Source organism: Cydia splendana, chromosome 27 (assembly GCF_910591565.1).
Source record: "Cydia splendana chromosome 27, ilCydSple1.2, whole genome shotgun sequence".
Taxonomy (NCBI): domain Eukaryota; kingdom Metazoa; phylum Arthropoda; class Insecta; order Lepidoptera; family Tortricidae; genus Cydia; species Cydia splendana.
In genome coordinates, this window is record NC_085986.1 from 3138397 (window position 1) to 3159117 (window position 20721).

General features: G+C 37.9%; 1 protein-coding gene across 1 annotated transcript in view; it reads left to right on the forward strand.

Moving 5' to 3' along the window:
* Window positions 1-20721, forward strand: part of LOC134803809 (uncharacterized) — a 351011-nt gene that overhangs the window by 316307 nt on the left and 13983 nt on the right. Inside the window, exons 3-9 of the mRNA XM_063776646.1 lie at window positions 12434-12581; window positions 15122-15189; window positions 17283-17430; window positions 17983-18095; window positions 18689-18803; window positions 19867-19994; window positions 20478-20593. Of these exons, the coding sequence (XP_063632716.1) occupies window positions 12434-12581; window positions 15122-15189; window positions 17283-17430; window positions 17983-18095; window positions 18689-18803; window positions 19867-19994; window positions 20478-20593 (836 nt within the window). The remainder of the gene's footprint in view (window positions 1-12433; window positions 12582-15121; window positions 15190-17282; window positions 17431-17982; window positions 18096-18688; window positions 18804-19866; window positions 19995-20477; window positions 20594-20721) is intronic.

Genomic DNA, 20721 nt, shown 5'->3' on the forward strand with positions numbered 1-20721 from the left:
TTCAAAGCTTCGGTTTTGATTACGGTTTCTGCAGGTTTCGGCATAAAAATTAGGTTTCGGCCGAGGGTTCGGTGTAGGTTAAAAAATTGCCGAAAATTTAGCCGACTGCCGTGATTATATTCGGTACTGTCGGTCGAAATTTTGGTTTTGGTGTCAGCAGGTTTCGGCCATGGACTAATACCTACTTATGAGCGGATATTGCATAATTACTATATCATTTTGATATCAAAATGTCTGTTAGAATAGGAGATATTACTGCAATGTTCTGCCGCCAGAGTGCAGCACTACCGACTCTAGTAAATTCATAGACTAACTTATTTATACATACTGTGCCTTATTTGACAAGTTTTCACAGACAATAAAATGTGACATTGATGCATCAAGGCGGTTTGTTAACAAGGGCCTACCGGTAAACGCGACAATCGAAATTTTGTTATCTGCCTCTTTATCGCTCGAATAAGCAAGCGTGATAGAGAGGCAGAAACCGAACTTTCGATTGTCGTGTTTCACCGTAGGCCATGTGATTGACCTGTCGCATGATGTGTCATTGATGATGTCAATGAGGTTTGTTTACTGTATGTGCTAGTGGTGACACCTACGCAGAGCTTTGTCTAATATTCCCTATTGGCTTCAGAGTTCTTTTTACGGCTAGCACGGCGTAGCACAGACGTAGCGCGTAGCATCAAACAAGACAATAATTTATAGCTCTACGACATACGGCGCGATTCGGGAAATGAATTAGAGGTTATCTAGATACGATAGGCCTCGTCGAGGCCTCGGTGAAGGCATTTCAAGACAGGCATGACCTTTAGTAATGAAGAATACGAAGAAGAAGAAGATACGATATACATAGTAAAGTTATGTGACGTCCCACGGGTAAAGGTACCTTATGGCGGCTGGCGCTTACGCTATTATTAACGCCGCTCCTATATTCAGCCGGGGCAATGGTACCTTTTGCCGTGGAACGTCACATATCTTTATTATTTCATATCTAGGTGAATCTCTACTTCATTTCCCGAATCGCGCCGTTAGGCGGTTCGTAAAGAAGTTCCGCGGTGATTAACAGCCGTATTCGAACAATGCTAATAAGATATCACAGCGGTACCATACCGATCTGTCAGTGTCAAAAGTGACATTTCTTCAACTATAAACGCCACTTTTGAAACTGACAGATCGTTATCGTGTCGCTGTGATATATTATACATATTGTTCGAATTGAGCCGTAGGAAAAGCAAGTCTTTCCATATCTTCATATCAAGTCTTTAAATATTTCCATATCGTTACTAATATCAAAGACATATGTAACTTCGTATAAGACGAATAAAGTCTAAGGAAAAAACGTGCCTCGGAATTCAAGTAAAAGTCATTCTCGAATAGATGGCGCACACACCTTTAGCCTATCCTCGGCTAGATGGCGTGACGACACCGTTTCATATTTAACAATTTTAACACATAGATATCAGTGAATGAACATGGATCAAAATGATATAAAAATAATAAAATAATTTATCCATATATATACATTTTTTGATAACTTTATACGTTTTCATTTTGAGCTTTAGTCGTGTGTCGATAGATGGCAGTAAATTTACAGTGACTACAAAATTTACAATGACAGGACCCCTCTATACTATCTATTCTTTTTGTCGTTACTAATGTGAATGTTATTTTCTGACACTGAAAATGTATAGATTATAATAATAAATTGTAAATGTTTAACAATAGTTATTTGTTTTACAAGGGGGCAAAGTTGTTGTTTAACCGCTCGTGCTAATATTGATACCCAAGCAAGCGAAGGATTCCAAAATTGAACCACGAGCGTAGCGAGTGGTTCGAAAATGGAATCTTGAGCGTGGCGAGGGATTCAAAGCACGAGGGTTAAACAAAATTTGCCCCCGAGTGTAACACAACATTTTTCACCACACCAACCCGAAGCAAATATTAAATGTAAAATATCAAACAAAATCAAATCCAAATGAATGTTTTTAAATATTAATCATCCAAAATCATCATTTAAAAGTCAATTCTACCAGCAAACATAAGAAAACAACTCAACATTTGCATTTGCTTACTTTGCCTCACATGTGAATAAAATGCAACTTTCCTATCAGTTTTTGAAGTGCAAAGTAAGCCTTTCCGAGCTGGTGTGGTGAAAAATATTTTAAAAACCTTGCAAAGTGCGACTCGCGCACGCAGGGTTCCGTACCATTACGCAATAACGACAAAAAATCACGTTTGTTGTATGGAAGCCCCACTTAAATATTTATTTTATTATGTTTTTAGTATTTGTTGTTATAGCGGTAACAGAAATACAACATCTGTGAAAATTTCAACTGTCTAGCTATTATGGTTCATGAGATACAGCCTGGTGACAGACAGACAGCGGAGTCTTAGTAATAGCGTCTTGTTTTTACCCTTCGGGTACGGAACCCTAAAATGAACCAGTTTCATTGACAAATTTGACTGATTTTAACTTAAAACAATTTTTTACCGGTATTCATTCCGGATTTGTGGTATTGCGGGCCAATATCGTATTCAATACCGGTATTGAGAATCATCCGATATTGCCTTAGAGCATTTAGTTTAGTAACTGGAGACGCCTTGTCTGTCATTTTCTCTGCAAAACAGTCTGCCGATTTTTGCAAGGGAAGTGGCACGTCAAATGTATGGCTATTTCTACATGATATGACATAATGTACAAATAGCCATGTCAGATATAGTCAGTCCATACAAAAATTTGCACAAATGTGCAAGGTTTTCAGCAGAGGGGTATAAGCTCTTAAAGGCGACTCCTGTTATTAAATGCTCTAAGGATTGCATGTTCTACACCAGCGGTTCTCAATTTTTTTTTTTTACGGAACCGTTTTGGAAAGCGAAATACTTGATGGAACCCTAAAACAATAGTTTTTAGAAGTGTGTTTAAAAAGAAGTGTGTGTGTGTGTGTGTGTGTGTGTGTGTGTGCATAGTAAAATTTTTCGAGGTGACTAAAGCATAGTCTTCGAATTCTTGCGGAACCCCTGCAGGGGTGTCGCGGAACCCTAGGGTTCCGCGGATCACACAGAGTATGGCTGTTCTACACAATTTTAACCGTCTCAAAACATCACTAGATGGCGCTGTACTTATCGCAAACTGTTTCGCGACTAGGAAAGGCAAGTCTTCGATATTTCCATATCGTTACTAATGTAACACATTCTCATGTGAGTGTTATTTTATTATTTCGCTTAATCGAATTGCCGGCACTCGTCAAAGCTTTGCTTAATCGGGTTCCGGGCGGGCGGGGACGGCCGCATGCCGAAAGGAACCACGCTGAATTAATTTAACCTTTTTGTTAAATGTTCATTCTAATTTCGAATATCGCGTCTTATTTGAATCCGTCTCGCACTTGACGGTTCTTATGCCAATGTCACTTCATATTCTTATACTCCGTGACCCATGTATTTTACGAGTGCTTTTTATAGAAAATTAAAGCAATCTTTTCTCTCTTTAGATTCCTGTTAATTTTCGTTTCATTTATCACGAACGCCAAACGGCGCATCCATTTGCCGTGCCACTTACGCCACGGGGGTAAAATTTTGTTTTGTGAATAAATAATGCCTACCTTAAAGTGGGGTGTTTTTCAGTAGATTTTCATCAAAAATCGATCTACGTCAAATGCCGTCCCTTTCGTCGTTGTCACGATTTTGCGTTGACATCAATCAAAGCTTCGTCGTTCAAAAGGTTAATCAATTCATTTTCAATTTCATTTTTTTTTTAATCTTTATTTAACGAGTTTAGTCTAAAAGACGATGCCGCTCAATAATACATACAAGAAATGTTCTTACAATACAATTAAAAGCTAAACAGTACATTATTTTCGTCTTCGGATGCCCACCATCACCATACTGTACAGAGCTCTCGCTTCCCTTGATTGAGGGTAAGCCAAGAATTTCATTTATTTAAGGACCATTTGAGATCATTTTTGTTAGTACATACTTACGACTATGACTTATAAAATATTGTTAGTATTATTACTCGATATACTATACAATGTCATTCTGTTGTAATCAAAGATAAATTAATTAATTGAAATTAAAAATAAATTAAATAAAGAAACTGAAATATAATAACAACGAGCATTAATTAATAGAACCAGGAGATTATTTTATATCTTCTAGCCGCCCAGAGACCTATAAAAAGTCTCATATTTAATTCTATTTTGAATCATTCGGCCCGATTCCAACTTTAAGATACGTCAGTTAATGGGTGTAGAAACGATATGGATTAGATATAGATATGTCAGTGTCAAATGTGACGTATCTTCAAACATAATCGTCACATTTGACACCGTCACATCTAATCCATATTGTTTCTAGATCTATTAAGTGGCAGTTTATTTAGGCAAGTTTTGGTGTGTAGGCGGCTAGATAAATAAATATTTCGGGACAATCTCACACAGATCGACCTAGCCCCAAACCAAAAAGAATAGATAGTATAGAGGGGTCCTGTCATTGTAAATTTTGTAGTCACTGTAAATTTACTGCCATCTATCGACACACGACTAAAACTCAAAATGAAAACGTATAAAGTTATCAAAAAATGTATATATATTGATAAATGATTTTATTATTTTTATATCATCTTGATCCATGTTCATTCACTGATATCTATGTGTTAAAATTGTTAAATATGAAACGGTGTCGTCACGCCATCTAGCCGAGGATAGGCTAAAGGTGTGTGCGGCATCTATTCGAGAATGACTTTTACTTGAATTCCGAGGCACGTTTTTTCCTTAGACTTTATTCGTCTTATACGAAGTTACATATGTCTTTGCCCCAAACTAAGCAAAGCTTATACCAGGCGACAATATACGTTTCGGACCAACATTTTCTATGGGAGGGTAAATTTTTTTTTTCGCGATTTCGGGGTTAGTCCCATAGTAAAAGTTGCTCAGTATAATCCCAAAACCTCCTTGGCAACGGGAATGCAGTTATTTTTTAACCACCGTGTATACAGTATGTATCTGAATGAAAAGCAATTACTCAAACCCGTTAATGTTTAGGTCATACTAAGCAATTTTTACTATGGGACCAACCCCGATCGCGAAATAGGAAATTTCAACATCAGACCAGCAAAATGTATGAAACATCAAATTTTTTTTCGTTTTCGGGGTTGGTCCCATAGTAAAAGTTGCTTAGTATGACCTAAACATTAAGGTGTTTGAGTAATTGCTTTTCGTTCAGATATGTATCTGAACGAAAAGCAATTACAACAGCAATTACAGTATGTACTGTATATACAAAAAGTTATATTATTTAACTTCATTATATATGAATGTCAGTCTTCTCACTACTGCATAACGCCATCCACTCTAAACGCGTCGAGAAATAATATGATTGAGTTTCATTTTATGAATGCCTAATGAACTTCGCTCATTTGCGCCGCATTCTTCCGTCTCCCTCGCACTTACGGTACACCTTGCGAGAGAAAGAGACGACTGTAGTTTAACTTAGTTTGCCAAAACGAGGGCGGTGCAGTGGAATCCGTATTATTAAGGAATTCTTTTATTTTTCATAATATTTTGTTTGAGTATATCTCATTGTGAATGCAAATAGTTCGATATCATTATGTCAATTTTTGCTTTGTTTTGTCTTATCTGTTTAACCCATTCATTGCCAACAGTTTCGTATCGCTACGCTCGTAGCCGATTCCAGCGTTTTCCCGCTTTGTAGAGGAAAGCGACTACGAACAGAGAACCCGTCGAGCTTAGACTTTGAGCTTACTGGTGGGGCTTGGTCAATTTACGCGAATAGAATTCCTTTTTAATTAGGGTTCCGTACCCAAAGGGTAAAACGGGACCCTATTGCTAAGACTTCGCTGTCCGTCCGTCCGTCACCAGGCTGTATCTCACGAACCGTGAACAGTGAACAGTTGAAATTTTCAAAGATGATGTATTTCTGTTGCCGCTATAACAACAAATACTAAAAACAGAATAAAATAAAGATTTAAGTGGGGCTCCCATACAACAAACGTGATTTTTGACCGAAGTTAAGCAACGTCGGGCGGGGTCAGTACTTGGATGGGTGACCGTTTTTCTTTTGCCGCTTTTTGCATTATGGTACGGAACCCTTCGTGCGCGAGTCCGACTCGCACTTGCCCGGTTTTTTTTAATTTAGGGTGGCCAGTTACTAACCCGTTACTGGTGAATTACCCTATTACTGGTCAGGCTTTAAAATCGTATCTATTGTGGATCTCGACCAGTGAAAACTGCGTTTGACGAAACGCCAGAAATAAGGGTAACAAAATAAATTCGCGATGGACCCGATGTTAATACCGTAAAATGGGGTTACTTTGATTCGCGGGGTAACATTGGCTGTCGATTTTTGAGGAATAGGGAGTTGAGATTTTGAACGCGATCTTTAACATGTTCTGACGTGGTTGGCATGCTTAACAGAAATAGATGATGAAAGTATTCAGAAATGAATTCCTTATAGTTTAAAAATCGATGATCAATGTTATCCCATCAATCAAAGTAACCCCAGTTTACGGTATATGTTTTAATATGTGTTCAAAACGCGAAAGTTTAAATGTTACATTAAATATAGATATATTTATATATATTTAAACCACAATGGCTTACATTTTCGACAATCCTATGACTGATGCATTAATTAACGAAACCACTAATAATATCCGTAATTAATATAACGGTTACGTTAGTATAATAAATTATCAGCAGCTCAAATCATTCTCGAGAACACAATTAATTATATTAATTATTAATTTTCACATCTAGACGTCGAGCGGTGTAGGTAATGTTGGAATAGGGATGTGCCACGACTTTAAATATTGGTACGTTTTTTAGCATTAATTTTTTTTTTCCGATTTAAAACATTTATTTACATACAATATATATACAGTGGTACTACTAAACGAAATTAATAACTAGCTTAAATCTAAAATAGGCCCTTGAGGCATTGTACCAAGGATGCTGGCGGCATTTCCTCGCTGCATCGCAATGCTGATACGTTGTGCGAGGTAGCCGCCAGCTCTTCGGTCACCAGTTACGTCAACCAGACGCTTCGCGATTTCTGCGAACAACTTATGCGCGCTGGGACCCCATGGACCTAGAGTTTCAAGTTTCAGTTTCAGTTTAGCATTAATTTATTTGTAACAATAGGGAATATTAGGCAAAGCTCTCCGTAGGTGGCGTAACTAGTACACATACATTAAACAAACATCAATGACACATCATACGTCGCATGGCCTACCGTGAAACACGACAATCGAAAGTTCGGTTTCTGCCTCTCTATCACTCTTGCATATTCGAGCGATAAAGAGGCAGATAACTAAATTTCGTTTCTCGCGTTTACCGGTAGGCCCTTGTTAACAAACCGCCTTGATGCATCAATGTCATATTTTATTGTCTGTGAAAACTTGTCAAAAAACAGTTTAAGGCACAGTATGTATGTTAGTCTATGAATTTACTATAGTACTACTGCTGCACTCTGGCGGCAGAACATTGCAGTAATATCCCCAATTGATTTTGTGTTAAACATTGATCACGTAATATTGTTAATTGAATTACGCTTGTCTGTATTATTTTATATTGTAGCGAATAAGTACTTTGTTTTATTACCCAAACGAAACGAAATGTATTCTTAAGAAAGTAGGTAAACGCGAAAAAGGACGGAATTTGAAAATTGAAACGTAATATCATAAAGAAACAATTGTAAATATGAGCAAGATATAATAAATGTAAACAAAGAAAAACAATACAATTTCTATTATTAAAAAAAATAAAAAATAAGATGCGAGTGTTCTTACAATACTTTTCTTTTTGTTTAGTCTTATGTCATGTTTTTACAAATAGGCAATTACATAGACACGATTTAACAAATTAATATGAATATTCGCGAATACTCGAATTGAGATATGAGTTTTAAATTTACCTAATAAAATATAAACTTCTCGATTAAATAACCGATTTGATGCTTCCTGCAGGATTGCAATCGGCTTTGGGCCCGATTCGGATTTTGCAATAGACATCTATTAGACATCTTTTAGACATCACCAAGATACGATAACGATATGTTTAAGATCTAACCTGTCAAATTTGACATTTGCGCGATTCTGGAGATACTGTTGAATGATTTCCACAGGATATGACTTAGAGATCCAATTCACATCTAATAGATATCTTACTCTATCTAACGTAAAAGTGACATTGGTTGCCCGAATTGCGCTGCAAAAGAGAACTAGTTGATATCTAAACTATAACGTATCTAGAATGGATCTAGTACGTGTCGTCTCTTATGAATATCTTGAAGTTCGAATACGGCAGTTTATCCTCCTAAGACCCAGCCATACAAATGAAAAATCCAAAATTTGCCACTGAAATTTGAAACTATAATGCAGGGAATAGAGTTGATTTTGTTTTGTTTGAAAATTGAACGAAACAAAACAATTGCAACTCTATTCTAATTTTAATATGGCTTAAATTTAATTGAAAAGATTAAGTACTATAGGTAGGACGTAGGGCCTAGGAGGGTATTACTGCAACAGTATTACAGGGCGACATTCCTGCCGCCTACTTTGCTGTCGCAAATGTCAAAATAATAATGCAAAAAATAGTAATGCTGGTGGAGTCTAAATCCGAACTACACTATACTTTACTGTATATTGTAATTGTACCAATACCATCAATATCGGTACATGTCCCAATACTATCTTAGTACCGCTATCGATACTTCTCCCCTCCCTAGAGGCAGATTGAATGATTAAAATTCAGGCCAATTAGTTCCAGAGTTGCAGCAAAACAATTGGTGGTGACGGACGGACGGACGGACAAATTAGATTCTGTCTTTTGTTATAGAGCGATGGGTTCGCGACGGAAACGAAATATCAATAAGTTTGGAAATTTGTGACGTTCCACGGGTAAAGGTACGTTACGGAGGTCGGCACTTACGTCGCGTAGCGCCGCATTAGTATTGGAGCGTCTTTAATAATAGCTTAAGCGCCAACCGCCATAAGGTACCTTTACCAGTGTAACGTCACATTTGTTTGGCTTTCTTCGTTTTGGTAAATGCTTGGTGGTAGACACCGTGGCACAAAAAAAAATAGTACTACCGTACAGAAAGGAAACTTCCTACAAAACCGAAGTTTGACAGCAGTTCAAATCATGCTGTCCCTTTCTAATGTATGGCACTATCCCTTTCGGCTATTTAGGGTTGTCAAAATTCAAGCCATTATCTTATCTGTGGTCGTGCACGCAGTTGTGTCAACCCTAATAATTGCTCGGAGCAATGCTGAGCCGAGCGGAGCCGAGTTTGGCCGAAGTCAGGAGTTTCGCCCTGACCGTGGCCTATGGATACAGTGACGGAATAAAGGGACCGTGCGCGTTGGAGGGTCTGCCATCTTGTGGCCTGACTCGGAAACATATGTGCACATGTACATTGCCAAAGCAAGTGCTACCATCCACCGTTCTCGTCGGTACGTTTCATTGTGCATAGTAGGTTCCGCCATCTTGTAGACTACATCGGAAGCATAAACGACACACGTTACGCCACGCGCCAAAAATCTGACGGCTCCTATGCTGCCCCCTATAGTTCATGCACGGAGCCTATACACGTGGGTTATTGAGCTCTAGTTAGACTTTTATAATTATTCTAGTTCGTTAGATAAACTTAGGAATTAAGTTGGTAGAGCGGTGAACCGGTTTTCTAAAGCAGTTAAAATCTCTCGATACGGTCGATTATTCATTTATTCTTTATTAGTAAAAGGTCGGCTAATAAAAGCAAATCAAAACAATAGATTTAAACTCACATAGCAACCATCTAAGTCTCTATAGAACCCTAGGTAACCTAACAAAGACTTTTGTTTTAAAATCAAAATGGCGGCACACAATGGTTATGGAATCATGCGTGAGCCAGGTGTTTTATAGGATATCCTGTTATGCTGATGTGAATTAAATGTGTTCTGATAAACGTGCTTTGTTTATATCGACGACCAACTGATTGGGAAATGAATTTTTAGTGTCCGAGCCCGAGCGAAAATTCGATTTCGGTAGGTGCGGTTTCGGCCAAATAGCTGTCGAAAAAAATTAAGATTAAGGAATTATGTAATTTCCTATCAAAATAACGATATTTATCCAGATCTAAATATTTTGTTAATTTAGTATTTAAGAAAATTTGCTGTGCCCTAATAGGGTATCATGTACTGACACAGAATAATTAATAGTACTATCGTACAGAAAGGAAAGGCTACTTCCTACAAAAACGAAGTTTCACAGCGGTTCAGGGTCGAATCATGATGTCTCTTTCTAATATATGGCACTATCCCTTTCGGCTATTTAGGGTTGTCAAAAATCAAGTGATTATCTTATCTGTGGTCGTGCACGCAAAAGGAAGTCAAGTGGTGCCAACCCTAATAATTGCTCGGAGCAATGCTGAGCCGAGCGGAGCCGAGTTTGACCGAAGTCAGGAGTTTCGCACCCCTGGTACTGACTAAATTTTATTTAACCCCTGTATGTAGGTAATGAACATGATTGCAATAAATTAATGAAATGAAATGAAGCTTTTGGCTGCACCGAAACTGTATTTTCGGTAGTTTTCGGCCGACGTTTCGCGGGTTCAGTTTCGGCATACATTCACTTCATTTCATTTCATTTCGGTCGAGACTAGAGCAAACCGAACCTTTGGTTTCGGCTAAAAATCCGGTATCGGTCGGATGTTAGAATGTGTCTTCGTAAACTGAAAGAATCTTGTTTTATAGGTAACTGCATAAACGCACGTGGAACAAGTTTAACCCTTAAATGCATGATTTTTTCTTTTTGCCCGAAATTAATATATGTATCACATAATTGTTTGCCGATTCTAGGAAAAATAGTAAAAAAAATATAACTTCGATTTTTACGGCGAAATCAGTGTTAGAAGTTGAATTGGCTAAATCATATTTATGTAAATATGTAATTTTCAGTAATAGATATATGGTTTTTTTAGGGTTCCGTACCCAAAAGGTAACACGGGACCCTATTACTAAGACTTCGCTGTCCGTCCGTCCGTCTGTCTGTCACCAGGCTGTATCTCACGAATCGTGATAGCTAGACAGTTGAAATTTTCACAGATGATGTATTTCTGTTGCCGCTATAACAACAAATACTAAAAACAGTATAAAATAAAGATTTAAATGGGGCTCCCATACAACAAACGTGATTTTTGACCAAAGTTAAGCAACGTCGGGCGTGGTCAGTACTTGGATGGGTGACCGTTTTTTTTTTTTTGCATTTTTTTCCGTTTTTTTTTATTATGGTACGGAACCCTTCGTGCGCGAGTCCGACTCGCACTTGCCCGGTTTTTTACTACCATTAGAAAGGTACACTATTTGTGATATACCTATGATAAAGTTTTCAAATATAAAATAATTACAAACCCCGAAAACACCGTTCAAAATCACATACTAAAAATTATCAACTTCTGGATTTTTCCAAGCTTTCCGACTTTTCGTCTTAAAACGAATGTAATTCTTATAAATAAAAAATATTGCGTAAATTTAACCCTTAAATCATCACCCTACTACTTGACTTTTGGTATGAAGGTGCGTTCAAGAACGTAAGCCCTTTTTTTAATCTGTGACTGTGTGTGTGTGTGTGTGTGTGTGTGTGTGTGTGTGTGTGTGTGTGTGTGTGTGTGTGTGTGTGTCTGTGGGTCTTTGTAGACATTTGGCAACACTATGCATTTAAGGGTTAAATGTTTGGATATACTACAGCTTTTGTTCGCGTGTGTGATGCCGTCACTTTTTTTCGACCTTACTGCTGAATAGACTAACCCCCTTATTCATACAAACAAACAAACCTCGTGTTACAAACCTCAATTAACTAATAATCGTTTGTCTTTATCTGTCATTTTGACTTATGTATTTGTAAGAAAGGGAGAAAACATAATTTGTATCAGTGCTTGTCCTCTTGACAATATATATCTTCGCCACCAGTTTTGACATTGACATATTCACTCACGTCTAAGTCACTTACTTTCGATGCATCTCGCTCGTACTCGCATATTAGTGCAAGAGAGATAGATATAGAAAGTAATTTACGTAGACGCGAGCTAATATGTCAATGTCAAAACTGGTGGTAGCCGTATATACTGATCTAACTAAATAAACTAAACTATTTTTTAATAAACTATTTTTATCTACTTTTTTTTACTATTTCTATTTTTTTTTATTGTTGAATAAACTATTCTTTTTATCTTTTTAACATCGGAGACGAATTATTTTATTACAATATGATTACATTAGGATTCAAAGCACGTCAAGGTTTTGGCTAGAATCTGCGCTTGCAAATATAGTCTATTCTCCATGTGATTTTTTCATGGTATTTTCCTTTGTAAAAACAACAATTTAATACAAAAAATTAAGTTTTTCATTTGTTTTAATTTTTGTGTTTGTCTGTTCCAGGTGGAGGCTGCACGTTCCCCGAGTCCTGGACGGGCGCGTGGTTCCAGTCCGGCGTTCCGGGCCTCGTGTCGATCAACCAGACACACATACAGTCCAAAGGAGAGTGCTCCGAGACGGAGAGCTATGACAAATTCCTGTTATATGACAGGTGAGTGCAAGTCGGATACAGTGAGTCAGTCGGACACACTGAACCATGACTATTTTTACATAGAACAGCAATATCTACAATGGAGTGATTCTAGTCCGGAGTTCCGGGCCTCGTGTCGATCAACCAGACACACATACAGTCCAAAGGAGAGTGCTTCGAGACGGAGAGCTATGACAAATTCCTGTTATATGACAGGTGAGTGCAAGTCGGATACAGTGAGCCAGTCGGACACACTGAACCATGACTATTTTTACATAGAACAGCAATATCTACAATGGAGTGATTCTAGTCCGGAGTTTCGGGACTCGTGTCGATCAACCAAACACACATACAGTCCAAAGGAGACTGCTCAGTGACGGGAGAGCTATGACAAATTCCTGTTATATGACAGGTGAGTGCAAGTCGGATACAGTGAGCCAGTCGGACACACTGAACCACGACTATTTTCACATAGAACAGCAATATCTACAATGGAGTGGTTCTAGTCCGGAGTTTCGGGACTCGTGTCGATCAACCAGACACACATACAGTCCAAAGGAGAGTGCTTCGAGACGGAGAGCTATGACAAATTCCTGTTATATGACAGGTGAGTGCAAGTTGGATACAGTGAGCCAGTCGGACACACTGAACCATGACTATTTTTACATAGAACAGCAATATCTACAATGGAGTGATTCTAGTCCGGAGTTCCGGGCCTCGTGTCGATCAACCAGACACACATACAGTCCAAAGGAGAGTGCTTCGAGACGGAGAGCTATGACAAATTCCTGGTATATGACAGGTGAGTGCAAGTCGGATACAGTGAGCCAGTCGGACACACTGAACCACGACTATTTTTACATAGAACAGCAATATCTACAATGGAGTGGTTCTAGTCCGGAGTTTCGGGACTCGTGTCGATCAACCAGACACACATACAGTCTAAAGGAGAGTGCTCCGAGACGGAGAGCTATGACAAATTCCTGTTATATGACAGGTGAGTACAAGTCTGATACAGTGAGTCAGTCGGACACACTGAACCACGACTATATTTCATAGAATAGCAGTCTACGAGTGAGTGAACAAGGGAATGGTTCTTGTCCGGAGTTCCGGGCCTCGTGTCGATCAACCAAACACACATACTGTCCAAAGGAGAGTGCTCCGAGACGGAGAGCTATGACAAATTCCTGTAATATGACACGTGAGTGCAAGTCGGGTACAATGAGCCAGTCGGACACACTGAACCACGACTATTTTTACATAGAACAGCAATATCTACAATGGAGTGGTTCTAGTCCGGAGTTTCGAGACTTGTGTCGATCAACCAAACACACATACAGTCCAAAGGAGAGTGCTTCGAGACGGAGAGCTATGACAAATTCCTGTTATATGACAGGTGAGTGCAAGTCGGATACAGTGAGCCAGTCGGACACACTGAACCACGACTATTTTTACATAGAACAGCAATATCTACAATGGAGTGGTTCTAGTCCGGAGTTTCGGGACTCGTGTCGATCAACCAGACACACATACAGTCCAAAGGAGAGTGCTTCGAGACGGAGAGCTATGACAAATTCCTGTTATATGACAGGTGAGTGCAAGTCGGATACAGTGAGCCAGTCGGACACACTGAACCACGACTATTTTTACATAGAACAGCAATATCTACAATGGAGTGGTTCTAGTCCGGAGTTTCGGGACTCGTGTCGATCAACCAGACACACATACAGTCTAAAGGAGAGTGCTCCGAGACGGAGAGCTATGACAAATTCCTGTTATATGACAGGTGAGTACAAGTCTGATACAGTGAGTCAGTCGGACACACTGAAACACGACTATATTTCATAGAATAGCAGTCTACGAGTGAGTGAACAAGGGAATGGTTCTTGTCCGGAGTTCCGGGCCTCGTGTCGATCAACCAAACACACATACAGTCCAAAGGAGAGTGCTCCGAGACGGAGAGCTATGACAAATTCCTGTAATATGACACGTGAGTGCAAGTCGGGTACAATGAGCCAGTCGGACACACTGAACCACGACTATTTTTACATAGAACAGCAATATCTACAATGGAGTGGTTCTAGTCCGGAGTTTCGAGACTTGTGTCGATCAACCATACGAGTACACACATACAGTCTAAAGGAGACTGCTCAGTGACGGGAGAGCTATGACAAATTCCTGTTATATGACAGGTGAGTGCAAGTCGGGTACAGTGAGCCAGTCGGACACACTGAACCACGACTATATTTCATAGAATAGCAATGTCTACGAGTGAGTGAACAAGGGAGTGGTTCTTGTCCGGAGTTTCGGGACTCGTGTCGATCAACCAGACACACATACAGTCTAAATGAGAGTGCTCAGAGACGGAGAGCTATGACAAATTCCTATTATATGACAGGTGAATACAAGTCGGGTACAGTGAGTCAGTCGGACACACTGAACCAGAACTGCTTCATCAGATCAGCTCGATCTTATTATAATTTTTCACTGTCACCTGTCTGTCATAAATATATATATGCTATTCAGGAAGTTATTTTCAATTATGTTTTCTTATTTTCCAGGAGTGACGACTGCTACAGATGTATGGTGATACACGAAAAGCACAGATATGTGTTGCAGTATAAAGAAAGTAAGTGCCCTAATATTGAATGTAAATATTTTTAAATGGCGCCATCAATAAACATTCCTGTGTGGGATGATAGAAATAGAGTAGACTTAGACCAACAAAAGTCGGCACCGATTTCTTGGTCTACTCGTAACAAAATTGTATAAAACCTGCCAAGTGCGAGTCGGACTAGCGCATGAAGGGTTCCGTAACATTACACAAAAAACGGCAATAAATTATTAATAAGTACTTAGCAAGTTTTACCGTAACACTTATTATTTATTAAGTGAGAAAAACCATGTATAGCTAGTTTGTTAGTGCACGACACCTTGCACTTTGTGACTATGCGCTGAAACTTGGCACAGTTGATTCTTAGCTGGTCATGAGCAGATACAGACCGGGAGACCTCGAGAGCCACGTCTCATTTAGTGGGGGGGAGGGGGGGAAGTTCGACGCCGCCGCGCTTCACTTGGAGCAACATTTCTCTAAAACTATACCTATTAGGGAATGTAATATATCATTTTCGGATAAATTAAGGGTGAGGAATCTAGTTTTGGAACAAAAACAATGCACTTTCTAACAAAAAAAAAGCATAAAGTAGAAAAGACTAAAAAACGTATTTTTGATTTTTTCATAATTACCAATTTTTTTTTAAAGTATAGCAGGAATCTGAAAACAAAAAATACAGTCGTAAAGCTACACTTATTACGTTTAAGAAAATATATAGTTTAATATACAAAACTGTTGATAAATGGGAGATAAAAAATAATATTAAGCGTGGGCCAGAGTGATCTCAATACATAATATTATGAATGTGGGAAAGTTACTTATAATTTGTTCTACAATCGTTTATTTTTTAATAATTTCGTAAATAACTCGTAAACGGTAGCCCACAGCAAAAAAATATCTTTTACGTAAATAATCTGTTTAAGATTTCTTATAAAATAAGTGCTCCTTTTTTTCGCTAAGGTCAATATTAAAAAAAATATTGAAGGGAGAAAATAAATACTAAGGTCCTCTTTTTTAGTCATTCGTAAATAACTCGTAAAGGATGTCCAATAGCAAAAAATATTTTAACACAAGAATAATTAGCATAAAACTTCCTACAAAAAAGGTTATTCAAACTTTTTCGCTAGGATCAATATTTAAAAAGGGGACCTTAGAATTTATTTTCTCTCTTTAATATCGTTTTTAATATTGATCCTAGCGAAAAAGTTCGAATGACCTTTTTTGTAGGAAATTTTATGTAAATTATTCATGTACTAAAAATTGTTTTGCTATTGGCCTTCGTTTACGAGTTATTTACGAATGACTAAAAAAGGGGACCTAAGTATTTATTTTCTCCCTTCAATATTTTTTTTAATATTGATGGTACCGATAAACAGTAGTACTTATTTTATAAGAAATCTGAAACAGATTATTTACGTAACAGATATTTTTTTGCTGTGGGCTACCGTTTACGAGTTATTTACGAAAAACAAGAAAAATAAACGATTGTAGAACAAATTATAAGTAACTTTCCCACATTCATCATATTTTGTATTGAGATCACTCTGACCCACGCTTAATATTATTTTTTATCTCCCATTTATCAACAGTTTTGTATATTAAACTATATATTTTCTTAAACGTAATAAGTGTAGCTTTACGACTGTATTTTTTGTATTCAGATTCCTGCTATACTTTAAAAAAAAATTGGTAATTATGAAAAAATCAAAAATACGTTTTTTAGTCTTTTCTACTTTATGCTTTTTTTTTGTTAGAAAGTGCATTGTTTTTGTTCCAAAACTAGATTCCTCATCCTTAATTTATCCGAAAATGATATATTACATTCCCTAATAGGTATAGTTTTAGAGAAATGTTGCTCCAAGTGAAGCGCGGCGGCGTCGAACTTCCCCCCCTCCCCCCCACTAAATGAGACGTGGCTCTCGAGGTCTCCCGGTCTGTATCTGCTCAAGACCAGCTAAGAATCAACTGTGCCAAGTTTCAGCGCATAGTCTCAAAGTGCAAGGTCCCCATACAACGGTGTGCAGTAACAAAGCAGCTAGTATGGAGTTGAATCTAAGCTTACTTATTGATGTAATAACTATAACAAAACTGTAACCTTTATTTTTCAGCATACTGCTCACCAAAAGAGACCCTGTCGTCGCTCTGCGACACAATCACAGGCGACGCGGCGCTGTACTCCATGTTCCGCAAGGACCCCGCGCCGACGCCGCAGCCCTGCCCGTTCAGACCCGCGCCGTTCACGTTTACATATAACCGGTAATTTACTATCTCAACATCAGACCCCGACTTCTCAACATGAAACCCCGACGCCTCAACATAAAGCGCTGAGCTCTCAATATTCAACCCCAACCCCTGAACATAAAATCCCGACAACTCAACATGAAACCCTGACCCCTCCATATCAAAACCCCAACACCTCAACATCAAGCGCCAACCCCTCAACAGCAAACCCTGACCCCTCAAACCCTAAAATCTCGTCTCAGAACATCCAAACTCCGAACCCTCAGCGCCCCAACCCTTGCTTTGGTTGTTCTTGGGTTGTTGCCCTTGGGTTGTTCAAAGTGGTTAGAGGTTATACTCGTAGCTCTGTCAAGTTTTTTGTATTTGTATTTATTGTAAGTATACATGTACAGTACAGTGATGCATCAGAATACATGGTGTTAAATATAATTTCTTAGTACATAATAGTACATGCCACCCTGTGAGGGCATTACAATGACGTTAGCGATGAAGTTAGCGTAGCGCGCTACCTACTTCACTCGATTGCATTTAAGACAAGCAAATTTAAACTCTATTCCGTCTCAACAGCGGCGCTGGGGACTGCACGAACCCGCCATCACGAGCCGAGTCGTGTACGGACGACTCGAGGCTGCTTCTGCGGTATATGGCATGCCCGGACGTCCAGGCCACTGAGAGTAATGGTAAGGGACTTTAAATATTTAATATAAGTCGTAATAAGTTAGTTATTATTATTTATTTTGTTAATTATTTATAATCTCTTACAAAGAAAAACCACGACCTTCATAAATCCCAAGAGTTTTTTCTATGCCCATTTTTTTTCTTTAATCCATATAGGTAGTCAAGGTACCATATCATACACACATACTCTATGCGATATCTCGTCCGTTGGACTCTGGGATTAAAAGTGCCACATGATTACTTTATTGTCAATTTAAATTACTTAATATTGAAGCCAAAGCATATTTTGATTTTAAAACATCTTTAGATGCGCTTTAGTATTCATTAAGCCCTTACATCTCATAGACTACAATGACAGTTTTATTGACAAATTTACTTAATAATCGCTGGTTTTACACTAAAAATGTAGTGTTGGATTGGGCAGATTACATTACATTGGCCAATCGTACTGTCATTTTAGTATCTGGGATAAAATATAACAATTATGAAGTATAGCTAATTATAAAGGTAGATTTTTGGCAGATGGTATGGGTGATGATAAAGATGATGCTGGTAATAATGTTAAAATTGACAGTGATGATAATTTCCGTTACAGTGGAGGAGCTAGTGTGCCTAGCGACGTGGAAGGAAGGCTCCACGAGATACTTGGTGGGCAAGATATCGCAAGTGCAGCGACGGAACGCTTTGGCCTCCGACGAAGACACATACAGGTACAGAAATTTGGAATATATTTGGTATATGGTTTTTAAAGAGGAACGAACGGACTTCAATTCTTGCAGCATTTAGGGGTCAAGATATTTGGTTGCTTAATACCTACTTACACTATAATGACTCTCCAGCTAAACTGTTGTTCTTTACAAAATAATTCACTCACATCTAGATGTTCCCTCGCTACTTCAAGAGATTTTGTTCAAAGTCCCTCGCAGCAGGCAACGTATGTGTCGCAAAAAGGAGCTATTCGGAATACCTAAAACTAGAACTTGTTATGCACGTAATAATTATATTAGGCGTGCTTGTAGGTTATTTAATAATAATTCAAAACTGTCTGAAGTCGACATATTCAATTGCTCGATATATGATGTTAGGAAAGCATTCAAATAATAATTAGGATCATTCCCCTTTAATTGCATTTAATAAATAAACATATATTATATAGGTACCTATATGTGAGTGTGCAAGTATATTACAACTACTTTATTTTGTATACACATTATACATATGTATATATATATATTGAAGTTGGTACAGTGAAGGAATTAATGAATAAAACACTAATAATAATGTAATTTTTGCGACTTCGACTGTACCCTGATAAATAAAATTGCTATAGCTCAGATATTTTTGTTTAAAGTAATTATAACTGTAATTAGCTGTCGTATTTTTAATTGAGGAAACTGTAGGTTTAAGTATACTATCATATCTTTCTGTTTAACTGTAAATGTATACAACCGTTTGTTTCTTAATAAACAATAAATAAAAAAATAAAATAAAATAAATAAACTCCAAGCCAGTACGGGCACAGCTAGTTTTGTAATACAAGTTAAAAAAATGTCACAATTGGAAATTTTATAACAGATGAAAAAAAGGACGTTTAAAAAAAATTAAAGAAGTAGTGTCTTATGGTGCCTTAAGCAGTGTCTTAAATAATTTCTAATAAATATCACAAAAGACGTCAAAGTAGGCATTTTACCATAAAAGACAAATGTCCGGCAGTGGGACGGTTATAAATTGATGATGATAAATACACAGTTTCAATGTCTTTCTTCTCCACAGATGCTTCATCTATAAAGGCCAGCATAGCGACAAAACTATGACGTACTACATAGCTCAGTCCGGAGATGCAACGTGCAACGGGCTTTCGTCACCGACCGACGGCAGTCGGACCATGAGGCTGACTAATAGTAAGTAGAAATAATAAACGTTTGATATAAACTTCTACAAAAAAAAATGTCTAAAGTTAAAACGTTTTAGGACAAAGAATAAAACCCTGGGGTACTCCAAACACAATTGTTCAACCAACCGTAGACTGAGTTTGAGAGATGATTACTCGTTGTGTTTTATAAAAATTATATTATGTCGATACAAGGTCAAAAACACAATTTGTTTATTTCATACAATTTAATTTTAATAAAGTTTTCATGATCAACACTATCAAATGCCTCCGACAAGTCATATAAGTTTTAGAACATATTTTTAGTCTTGTCTAAGAAATTGTCAATCAGGCATTTGTTTATTTTATACCAAACCCGCGGCTCTCTCAAAATTACATTTATTCAGGATTTGACCTAACTTTTGACGTATCTTACTTGGGCATACGATGACCATATGCTTTTCTTTAATGTTTGAAACTTTTGAAACGAATCTACAATTAATATTTCTTTCAGGTGACGACGAGCACAACCGGTGCCACTTCCCAAGTTGGATAGTGGACCACCACAAGTGGTACAGTTTGGACCACACCCATCAGTACCATTTTACAACCAAGAATGCCACGCTAAAGGTATGTTTTCTACAAATACCTACTATTTTACCTTAAGTTATTCTCTTTCAAAATTTTTGGCTGATTGTGTTTGCAGAAAAGTTTGCCTACTAATTGAGCATTTGCTTAAAACTTGTACAAAGTGTTCA